Genomic DNA, 12,120 nt, shown 5'->3' with positions numbered 1-12,120 from the left:
ATGATGCGGGCAAATTTAATTATAAAATGTTAAGTACCTTTTTGCAAGAATAGAAATTCGGTACATAAAATACTAGGGGAGGCTGGGGTAAAACGGACACTTGACTTTTTTTTAAATGTTAATGAGGGGTTGAAATGTTGATGAAATTTGATAACTTTTTTTTTCAATACAAAGAACAATTCTTTCCCTTTGGGATGAGCCTAAACTGAGCTCAATTGGTAAATTTGTTTCTGAGTTATGAATAATTTTAAAAAAGTCTAAAGTGTCCATTTTGCCCCACCCTCCCCTAATATTAGAAATCATGCTATCATTATTATTGTAAAAAAATCAAATCAATGAATTCAAAAATTCCTTCAAGAATTCCTTCATGTGGTTTTACAGATGCTCTTTTGACTCACGGATTCACAGTTTGTTTTGAAACCCAACTGTCACTCTATTGTGCTCCAAAAGTATTATTTTGGTTACTCACAGAAATTAAACAAATTGTGACATAATCTCAAACAACTTCAATCGATGTTCTTATTCCACGTCAGAAAAATAAATCATCCACGATCCAAACGATTTGAATAAGCTGAACCAGTTATATCGGAGAAATAGCTGCAAGATTGTGGATGCATCCCTCTATTTCCCTTCGTGGATTGACCTCTACTAAAAATGGTTCGTACTTTCATACATAAATAAGTTTCTCATCTCTTGAATCCTCTCTAATGGATGAATTTAATCATTTTGTGAATTAAACACACGACCTGTTCACATTTTTCATCAATTCGCGAGTAACTTTCGAGGTTAGAATTTACCTGAGAGTTTTTGGCGGGAATCCCACAGGAAAGGAATAAAAATCAGTATTTTCTAAATTGCGACCTTTTCCACTATCAGAATTTCACCAGAAAGGGACTTCATGCTAAAAAAAATCAGTAGCGAAACGGTAAAACGTTCAAGTTGATTTTTACTATCGGTCAGTTTTCAATGAATATCTCTGGATCTAAGGCAGATAGCAAAATTTTTATCATAAACTTTTTTATAGAGCGGGTCAAGATCTACAAAAAAGGTCATTACGAAAATTTCTCTATCTCCCTTAGATTCGGAGATATTGGCCGAAAATTCAGAAAAATACAGTGAATCACTTATTTATGTGAAGATACCACGGACGAAAAATTTTAATAGAAAAACCTAGCGAATTCAATTTTTCTGTATAATTTATTCCATTCAAATATTTTCTATAGAATTTGCTCGGTTCAAAATTTGCAAGTTTTTTTCATTCTATTTTTCTTTTCTTCTCATCAAGACAATCAAACAAAAAAACTTAGAAAATTTGAGCCGAGAGAATTCTATAGAAAATATCTGAATAGAATAATTCGTACAGAAAAATCGAATTCTATTGACTTTTTCTACAGAAAACTAATAGAAAGTCCAATAGAATTTTCTAACGAATTCACTAGGTTTTTCTATTAAATTTTTTTATAACTCGGGAACAAAGCGTCGAGAACAAAAATTTCATTACAGTTTTCGCCTCCAAACAACCCCCGAGCTACCCTCACGATATGTCAGATCTATTTTGGGACACCCTGGACAAATTTAACGCAAAAAACAAGTAGAATTGTCTGACAGAACTCCAATACACTAAGAGAAAAATGACAAAGTTCTCAAACAAGTCTTACTTATGCTAAGAAAATATTTTTTTGAAAATTATCAAAAAAGGATTTTTTTGTGCCAAACATGCAGAGAGTGCGCCGGAATGAAAAATTCATGTCCCAAAAATAGATTTAGTAGTACAAAAAAAATTGCATTCTCTGTACACGCAAGAAATGTCATTTCTAGCACTACTCCTTCGTTATTCGATACTCCCATACGTATTTTGCTCCCGAAAAATCTTTGTTCTATGCGAAACAAGGGATAGTAGTTTTTCGTTTCGGCTGTCTAATAATCACAGACAAGAAATTAACCCTTAAATGAAACAATAATAATGATATGATAGCAATCTTGTAACTTAGGGATAAAATATTTGTTGATAAATGTTCCTCTATGAGATATTTTCATCCCGAAAAGGCACCGTCTGGTGTGAATTATCCGCCTCTTGAGCCAAACATTTCGTTGCTGTCAAAAGCAGAACAATTATTCATGTTTGAGACTTTCACATTCGAACCAAACAAATTCTTTTTTGACAATTTTCAACTAGCGATTTTGTTGGCCCAAAAAAGACTTATTTGACAACATGTTCGTTTTTCTCTCAGCGTAGAACAGAATTCAATAGAATTTCTTAGAGCAAGCGCAATGTTTTTCATGCGTGCATTCTCATTTGTTCCTCCGCCCAGGATTACCCTTCCGTGAGAGTTCTGAGTAATCCCTGTGACCCAACTGTTGAGCGTCACTTCAGAGGTCACAAAAAGCCCCTCACAAACCTGACATTCCACCCAGATGAGCACCAAGTGGCGACGTCAAGCCTAGACAACACCTTCATGGTGTACACATTCGCAGACTCGATGAGAGCGAATCGCTTCATCTCTCACAAAGATGCTGTCCAGGATGTCGATTATTCCCCCTCTGGGGAAGTAATCGCCACAGCGTCTAAGGACAGAACAGTCAGGATCTGGGTGCCAACAGTCAGAGGGGAGTCACTGGACTTCAGAGCTCACACTGGAGCGGTGAAATCCGTTCGGTTCAGTCGAGACGGCCAGAATTTGCTCACTGCTTCTGACGACAAAATCGTGAAGCTCTGGGTCGTGTGCAGGAGGCGATTCCTCAAGTCCTTCGTTGGGCACACGAACTGGGTGCACTGCGCCAGATTCTCCCCCGATGACAGGCTGATAGTGTCTTGTGGGGATGATAAGACCATCAAGTTGTGGGACATCGCCAGTGGAAAGTGCGTGAGGACCATTACAGAGCTGAAAGACCCAGCTCTCGATGTGGAGTTTCATCCGAGTGGCGTTGGCATTGGGGCTGGGAATGCGGGGGGATGTGCCAAGTTCTTTGATTTGAGGACCGGGCAGTTGCATCAGCATTACACTGCGCATACTGGGGCTGTTAATAAAGTGAAGTTCCATCCGAATGGGAACTTTATGCTGACTGCTTCGGAAGACGCCACGATGAAGGTAAGATCCTTTTTAAAAATAAGCATGGGTAATATCTCAAATGAATGGAGAAAGTAGGCGGTTTTCGTGAGTACAATCGTCTTGCGACGAATTTTCATGAAGCCCGCCCAACAAGCAAAAGAGAATTGAATACCATTGTATGAAACATCAATTAACGAATCATAATTGTCCAAATAGGACATTTAAGTAAGAGGAAAATAGAATAATTCTACTTTCTTAATATTGCGTTTACTGAGGTTTTCTTCGAACAAAGTTGATTAGGATTAATAGCTAGAATTAGGAGATTGTCTCACATTTTTGACGTTGAGAATAGGAGAGTCTGAATCCAATATAGTGAAAATGATGATCGATTTTTTCACTTTGAACAAATAATATTAATATCCAAATACAAAATTTCTGATATGAATAAAAAGAAACTGTGACTCAATATTCCAAATGCAGTTTTAATTTTTAATTTGGTACTGAAAACACGAGATGACAATATTCTAAGGATGGAGTTGTATTGATGAGATGAACAACAGATTAATTGAATTACCGTGTGAACTAACTAAAAATTGATAACAGTGTGGGCACGCACTTTTACCAGAGTATCAACAAACATTGAGTTCCAGAAATTCACACTCTAAAGTGAGTTCTACAAAAAATTGAATTGTAATTATGATTAAAATCTTATTCAGTGCGCATAGGAATTAGAACATGAGCAGATCATTTACTGTCAAATGAAAGTTTAGCAGCTGTAAATTGACTTGAGGTTCTCATTGGTCGTATTGCTCTTTACAATGAGAATGATTATAAAAAATTAATTGAAAAAAGGCATATCGAATCTGGCAGGAAAAAGGGCATAATGAAATGGTGCAGCTAGTTCACGAAAAAAAATTATAGAAAAAATTAGCGAATTCGATAGAAAATTCTATTAAAAAAAAACCACGCTGTCATTAGATTCTAGATTTACTCGAGGGTCGTCCAATTTACACTCTGAAAGCTCACTGTGGAGGTGTTCGAGCCATTGGTTTCTCCCCAACGGGAGAATTCTTCGCTTCTGGTGGAGCTGATCAACAATTGTTGGTCTGGAAGTCCAATTTCGACAGGCAGGAAGCAACGAGAAAGGGCAAGAGGACTCTCTATCCAGATGATGCTCGGTTGAATTTGGAATCCCAAATTGATGCTCTTCATATTGACAATGGGCAAGACTCATCGGGATCTTATGTGGATGCCAGGGAAAATGTTGAAGAGAGTGGGGAGGATGGAGAGAGAGAAGAATTGGAGGTAAATTAATTCTCCAATTAGACAGGACATTATTCCATCATTCATATAGATTACGAGAGCTAGGGCACATTTTTACTTTATATCATTTTTGAGTTCTTAGAAACTGAACTAGTTTTCAACGATGGAAATTCATTTGATTTGGTGTCTTTTTTTCAATTTATTCGTAGACTTCAAGTTTAAACTGTCAGAGGGATTAGACTTTCTCCCGAATATATTTCTCTATCAACTCATAGAAAAAAAAAGAATTTTGTTGCGTAAAAACTCATTCTTTAGGAATTTTTTCTATAAGAATTGTTGAGCATGAATTTTCAATCTTCTTTTATTGGATTTTGCGAAGAAAAATAAAAAGTGAAACGGATGATCAAATATATCATGAAAATATATCGAATTTATTCATATGTGCATCATTACACATTAGACAAAGACTAAAAGAATTTAGAAATCACTTTGCTTTCATTCAAAAAATGAATTTTTTTGTGTGAGGAGAAAAGATAATAGTTAATGTCCATTACATATTATTCAATTCTATCCTGTTCTATCGTTCTTCATATTTCGTAGAAAATGTCAACAGATATTAATTTTTCGGTAAAAAAAAGTACTCCATTGAAATTTTTTCTATAAAAATTCTCAAGCATGAATTTCCAATTTTTTTCATGGATTTCGTAAACAAAAACAAAGAAAACCCAGCAAAAATAATTAATTTCTGAAAAATTCCAAAAGAATAATTCATGTGGGGAAATAAAAATCTATTAAATTAATTCATATGTGCATTCTCGAATATCAGACAAAACCCAAAAGAATTTAGAAGTCATTGCATTCATCTCAGTATGTAACAGAATTGGGTGATGTAAATATGGAAATGGCGAGAGGAAGAAGCTGTTTTGGTCCAATTGCAGAGATTCCGGGGGAGAGGTATCCAGTCGAAGTGATAAATCTGAGAAGCTCGTGGCCACAGCAGGAAGGGAGAGCAGGAAAGCCCACACCCTCCAGGATTAATCAGAATGTCCTTGTCAAGCCCCTCACAAGCAAAAGTCTCGAACAACTTCTCAGCAATCAAGTGGAGGCTCTGAGGAACACGATCGTCCTTCTCGAGCAGAGGCTCACGAATGTTGAGGAGAGGCTCAAACACTAGATTAAGTATTCACATCACGACTTTCCATTCAATCTTTAGCATGTACTTTATTTATTGCTCGTGAAGCCACTGAATGCTCAATTCAGGATTTTTTTCTTTCATCTAAGAATTTAGTGAATTCTTACAATTTTTCCCCAAATTTGGAAGTGAAATGTTACTATTCAATTTTAAATAATAAATTATTTCGTCAATGAGGGGATTTGGGATGAATTTTCTACTCTGAATCTAGTTCTTTTTAAGATAATTATACAGCTAATGGGAATGTGATGTAATTCTTACGTTTTACCACTTTTCTAGTGGTAATCAAGAAGTGGTCAATCAATTACTTAATGACGTTTTGTTACTCAAGTTACCATTCTTTTTGGAATATAAATTTATTCGTTAGGGTGCCATCTACTTTTTGTCGATAGTGATACATTATAATCAATTATTAGTCAATAAATTTCCTGTTTTATACAAAATAAATGAGTACAAAAATATGAAATTTGCGATTTTGCGACAGTTTTCTTCAGCATCACTTGTTGAAAATCCAATAACTTCTGGAGAATTTGTATAATTTTTTGTATCGAAGTACGCGAGAAATAACTGGGTTTGTTGGGAGATGGGAAAGCTGTTGGGGTTGCGTTAGCTTTTGGCTCCAATGAAGGATGTGGATTTACCAGTTTTCTTTATGTACTCGAGGATCTCCTCGGAGGGGAGGGACGATGTGACGAAGACTTTCTTTCCTTCCAAATCAATTTTTACGTCTTCGATGCCTGTGGAAATCAGAAGAATTTAACGTTTTTATTTTGTGAATAGGATGAATCGCTGAGTATTCTCCATAAGTGCTTCAACATTGAATTGAATTCGCAATCATATTGACATCAATTTGATATTCACATAATTTTTTACCAAAAAGCGAGCGAAAACGACGACTTTCTTTCTTTCCACATCAATTTTTTCTTTTATTCCAAGTAAATGTCTCTTAATTTCCACAATCATACCTTTGAAAGTCAAGAGACATCATTCGTTTTTTAATTAAACGAATAACGATGAACTTTTGAGAAAATGAAATTTTCAAATCTGGGGAAAATGGAAGAATTTTCATTACAACTTCTTCAGAATTCTTGAATATTCTCGTAAATTCTTCAATATCGAATTAAATTCGCGATCAATGATGAATCCAGTCATAATTTTGAATATCTAATTTAAACAAATGCCATATTTAGCTAATATCTGTGAATTAAAAAATGAGTAGAATAGCAAAATTTTCATGAAAACTTTTTTGTAGATTTCACTGTACTCTGAATATCGCTCTCTTTATTAAATCTCGAGGCTGTTTCCAAAAATTGTTATTCAAGTGAAATTGTCTTCTTCCGTTTCGGTAAATGCACTTTGAAGTCAATAAATTTGAATTTTCCCATCAGATCAGAAGTTCAAATGATAATTTGATGAAACGATTCATTCAAATTTAAAAAAAAGGCTGCGATTGTGGAAAATATGTTCTATTTTCTTCGAATTTTGCATGTCAATGGAAATTCTTTTCGAATTAAAAATAGTTCTTTTCTACATTTTTATTCATATGAAATTCCCAAAATAAAATGTCCAACTCACCAGCTTTATTCCCTAAAACTCGTTTGACCGCCCCCGAACAGCCTTCACAGGTCATTTCCACACTGAACTCGTGAATCTGTTGATGATGAAAAAAATAAAAATAAACAAACCAGAGTAGATAAAGAATAACGAGGAGAAATGCAGATGAGAATGATAAGTTACTTTAGTTGCCATAGTGACTGAGCCGAGATGTTCTGTAGCCGGATGATAATTACACGTAAGCAGCGGACACCCAATTGACGCGGCTTATTGTACGTGGAGCTATTTTATTTCGCTTATCAATCCTCGGCCGACATTTTTCAACGATAGGTTCCCCGGGTAGTGGTGACATCTGCAGGATTTCTTTCTTGTTGAATGGGGAGATGGAAAACAGCTGATTTGGTTTGAAATGGGCGTTCAACATTAAGGTATATTCCAAGACAATACCATTCAAAAGTTAATTTCTATTAATTTCCGGAAAAATTCTAAATGACTTAATTTATTGCGTTCTCATAAGTTACTGAGTCTTTCTATCCTCATATTTTATTGCTGAAGGCAACAATAACTGCTTGAATCAAATAAGTAATTATTTGTTAATTAATTATTTCAATCAAATATGAAATCAGTAGCGAAGTGCTAAAACGGTTTAAGTCGACTTATCTCTCAGTTCAGTTTTTCAAGAATATCTCCGAATCTAAAGGAGATAATGAAATTTTCGTAATAACCTTTTCTCTAGAGCAAATGAAGTGCTACAAGAAATGTCTGAACAAAAATTTCGCTATCTGCCTTAGATTCCGAGATATTCACTAAAAACTGACCAATTGTCAAAGTCGACTTGAACCGCTTTACCACTTCGCTACTGAAATGATTTCCTGAAATTTCCATTTTTTAGAATTGAATATCGCAAAAAACTATGCACGATAAAGTTTTACAAAAATTCACCGCATTTAATTATTTATCTCCTAAACTGTGTAGTACAGCTAGTTAATTTTTTTTTCAATAGCTGGGGAAGATTATAAACATTATCTCTGAAAAATATGGGGACAATCTTAAGAAAAATCTCTTTTCTAGAATATGCCTTAAGGTATGTCCCTAAACAATACCACCCAAAAGTTAGTTCCTATTAATTTCCGGAAAAAATTCTAAATGACTTAATTTAGAATTTAATTTAATTTAACGACCGTGGTTATGGCGCACACGTACTACTCAATTAAAAAACTGTTCATTCATCCTTTTAATTTAAAAAGTTGAAGAATGAAATAATTCTCATGTCCATGACCTCTAATTCATTTCAATAATTTTGGCATAAAAACAATAACTTTTAGAAAGCCTTGTTTGTGAAAAGACTCAATGACTCGAGCCGTAAGGGTAGAGCCACTTAAAATATCCCAATCTGGACTCGATTCTCAGAGAATACGCAAAAGTGTGCAGGTGAAGTGTAACGGAATTTAAGTTGGTGCGCATTTATTATGAAATGTGGCAGGTGACAGTTGCAGAAAGTGAAGGGTAACTCAATGAAACGCAGTTGCTCGGTGGCTTTTTTTTATTTTTACTTTTCAACATTCATCCCACGATCGTCATCTCCCATGTGGGCCCTGGGGATACGGTTATTGATCCGAGTGACTGCATGACAGAATCAATGCTACTGCTCAATTGAGAGTCATTGCTCTTGTTGGAGCGTTATACAGATAATGGAAAATTATCAGTGGTCTTTATTCTTCTGGGAACTGGGGGAGTGAAGCTATTTGTGGGAGGAATTTTCGTTGTAAGATCGCGACCTCAAGGATACGCTCCCATTTATCGTTGAATATAAAAAAATCGTGGATTATTCGTCATTAAAATTGAATTTTGCTGAAAAATTACTTTTTTTAAATTATTTCCTTTTCATAAATAAGTGGATAGACGATGGAAATTGTTCGATCTGATTCTTACTTAGCATGAAATGGATTACTGGTGAAATTTCTGATGTGAATGAATTTCTTTCGATTTAAGAAAAATGATTTTTGGGGTGAAAAATTGATTTTTTACAAATTATTGCAATTATTTCACGATTTATTCTTGTTGAATAGAGCTTGTTATTTTTACAGATTCTTATCATGTTCTCAAACGATTCACAATGAAGAATCGAATTAGGTCATCAAGTTTAATTTTTGCGATTTTTAATTATCAAATACAACAATCACATGGCGTGAGAAATGTAAACAGATTTTTCCCTATTTTTAAGCAATAATTTCTAGGGCAAAAAATCAATTGTTTATAAATCATTTATGAAACAAATGTAGAATCTTCAATAATCGCGTGAGAATTTTTTTTCCAAAATTCACGAAAACACAAGTTATTAAAATTACGTATTCAATTAAATTTCAACTGCAAAACTTAATTTTTAATTGAAATGCCATTTTACTACTCAAGATTTTTTAAATGTTAATGACAGCTTGAAATGTTGATGAAATTCAATATTTTTTCTTCAATGCGAAGAGCATTTCTTTCCCTTTGTAATGAGCCTAAACTGAGCTCAATTGATAGATTTGTTTCTGAGTTATGAGTAATTTAAAAGAAGTCCAAAGTGTCCATTTTACCCCATCCTCCCTCCCCTATTTCGATACGAGTCGACTTCACCTCGGACCGCCAACTTCACACTCGTGAAAATTCCCGTCTCACATCTGTCGAATATTTTTCATCACGCTGTGACGAAAAGTGAACTTTTCGGCACGCCCCGCGTGCCTAAAAGTCCAATTTCCGCCACATTGTGATGAAAAATATTGTTCGTAACTCGTGAAAAAATGTTTTTTAGCTCGTGGGGTTATATAACCTTCCACTCGCCAAAAAACACTTTTTTGCACTCGTTACGAAATATACTATTTTGACGGTAATGTTACGTTCAGCGAATGGCGGACCTGTGCCTTTTTCGTTTCCTCGTAAACGAAAATAATTTTCATTCATTTTTCGTTTACAAGTAAACGAAATAGTATATTTTGTAACGAGTGCAAAAAAGTGTTTTTTGCTAAAAAACATTTTTTCACGAGTTACGAACAATATTTTTCATCACAATGTGGCGGAAATTGGACTTTTAAACACGCGGAGAAAGTCCAATTTCCGCCACAGCGTGATGAAAAGGCACTTTTGGGAACGAGATGAACATAGCAGCAGTGTCAAAATAGTATATTTCGTTACGAGTGCGGAAAAGTGTTTTTCATCACGCTGTGCGAAAAAGTAACTTTTTGGGCACACTTCGCGTGCCTAAACCGTCCCTTTTCCACACATTGTGATGAAAAGGCACTTTTGGGAACGAGATGAACATAGCAGCAGTGTCAAAATAGTATATTTCGTTACGAGTGCGGAAAAGTGTTTTTCATCACGCTGTGCGAAAAAGTAACTTTTTGGGCACACTTCGCGTGCCTAAACCGTCCCTTTTCCACACATTGTGATGAAAAGGCACTTTTGGGAACGAGATGAACATAGCAGCAGTGTCAAAATAGTATATTTCGTTACGAGTGCGGAAAAGTGTTTTTCATCACGCTGTGACGAAAAGTGAACCGCGATTTCCGCCACATTGTGATGAAAAATATTGTTCGTAACTCGTGAAAAAATGTTTTTTAGCTCGTGGGATTATATCACTCGCCTTCGGCTCGTGATATAAACCTCCCACTCGCCAAAAAACCCTTTTTCATCACGCTGTGACGAAAAGTGAACCGCGATTTCCGCCACATTGTGATGAGAAATATTGTTCGTAACTCGTGAAAAAATGTTTTTTAGCTCGTGGGATTATATCACTCGCCTTCGGCTCGTGATATAAACCTCCCACTCGCCAAAAAACCCTTTTTCATCACGCTGTGACGAAAAGTGAACCGCGATTTCCGCCACATTGTGATGAGAAATATTGTTCGTAACTCGTGAAAAAATGTTTTTTAGCTCGTGGGGTTATATAACCTCCCACTCGCCAAAAAACCCTTTTTCATCACGCTGTGACGAAAAGTGAACCGCGATTTCCGCCACATTGTGATGAAATAGTATATTTCGTAACGAGTGCAAAAAAGTGTTTTTTGCTAAAAAACATTTTTTCACGAGTTACGAATAATATTTTTCATCACAATGTGGCGGAAATTGGACTTTCTCCGCGTGTTTAAAAGTCCAATTTCCGCCACAGCGTGATGAAAAGGCACTTTTGGGAACGAGATGAACATAGCAGCAGTGTCAAAATAGTATATTTCGTTACGAGTGCGGAAAAGTGTTTTTCATCACGCTGTGACGAAAAGTGAACCGCGATTTCCGCCACATTGTGATGAAAAATATTGTTCGTAACTCGTGAAAAAATGTTTTTTAGCTCGTGGGATTATATCACTCGCCTTCGGCTCGTGATATAAACCTCCCACTCGCCAAAAAACACTTTTTTGCATTCGTTACAAAATATACTATTTTGGCTCGTGGGGTTATATCATTCGCCTTCGGCTCGTGCTATAAACCTCGCACGAGCCAAAAAACACTTTTCCCACGAGTATCGAACGATATTTTTCATCACAATGTGTGGAAAAGGGACGGTTTAGGCACGCGAAGTGTGCCTAAAAAGTTACTTTTTCGCACAGCGTGATGAAAAGCGTTATATTCTATTCCATTAAGGATTAACAGAAGGCCATTGTCTTCTCGAAATTTTTAAAAAACTTCCCGCTCAAAATTATTAATAGTTTTTGAACCCAAGCACATTGATCTTCATCATCACCTTCTGAAGATTAATGTACTTCGATTTTCAAAAATATCGATAACTCTCAGCAGGAAATCTGTTCAAATTTTGGAAAATTAAGGGCATTCCGTTACCCCTCAACACTTTTGAATTGGACGACGGAAAAGTTTCTCGCAAGTAAATGAGGATGCGCCACCGTGCGCAACCCGCAATCAAACAAATCCCCGAATCTCCACCCCCACTTACCGTCAACAACAATTAATAACAATTGATAATACCAGAGTATCGTCCGTTACAATTTAATTGGCCGGTGTTTTGGCACGTGACCATACCAACGGAGTGCAGCAACGGTCGTGCTGTCTCGTGCGTGAAATGCCCAACAC

General features: G+C 35.8%; 2 protein-coding genes across 3 annotated transcripts; one reads left to right on the top strand and one right to left on the bottom strand.

Moving 5' to 3' along the window:
• Positions 1-417: 417 nt before the first annotated feature.
• LOC107035735 (POC1 centriolar protein homolog A) lies at positions 418-5,953 on the top strand. Of its 2 annotated transcripts, none has more exons than XM_015253302.2 (4): positions 418-657; positions 2,313-3,089; positions 4,029-4,355; positions 5,182-5,953. In XM_015253302.2, exons 1-4 carry the CDS (start codon positions 655-657, stop codon positions 5,485-5,487), a joined length of 1,413 nt encoding a protein of 470 aa, XP_015108788.1. In that variant the 5' UTR covers positions 418-654; the 3' UTR covers positions 5,488-5,953. The 2 variants fall into 2 exon arrangements, with proteins under 2 accessions (XP_015108788.1, XP_015108789.1); XM_015253303.1 differs by having other exon boundaries at positions 5,252-5,380.
• LOC107035737 (copper transport protein ATOX1) lies at positions 5,515-12,111 on the bottom strand. The gene is made up of 4 exons (XM_015253305.2): positions 11,984-12,111; positions 7,243-7,411; positions 7,081-7,156; positions 5,515-6,242 (listed from the first exon to the last, which is right to left on the bottom strand). The coding sequence occupies exons 2-4, from the start codon at positions 7,252-7,254 to the stop codon at positions 6,112-6,114; spliced, it is 219 nt and encodes a 72-aa protein (XP_015108791.1). The 5' UTR covers positions 7,255-7,411; positions 11,984-12,111; the 3' UTR covers positions 5,515-6,111.
• Between the last annotated feature and the right edge of the window lie 9 nt (positions 12,112-12,120).

This window comes from Diachasma alloeum, unplaced genomic scaffold, assembly GCF_001412515.2.
Source record: "Diachasma alloeum isolate Michigan unplaced genomic scaffold, Dall2.0 Dall_scaffold_00200, whole genome shotgun sequence".
Classification (NCBI taxonomy): domain Eukaryota; kingdom Metazoa; phylum Arthropoda; class Insecta; order Hymenoptera; family Braconidae; genus Diachasma; species Diachasma alloeum.
The sequence above is the reverse complement of the archived record's forward strand: the minus strand, read 5'-3'. Positions and strand labels throughout refer to the sequence as shown.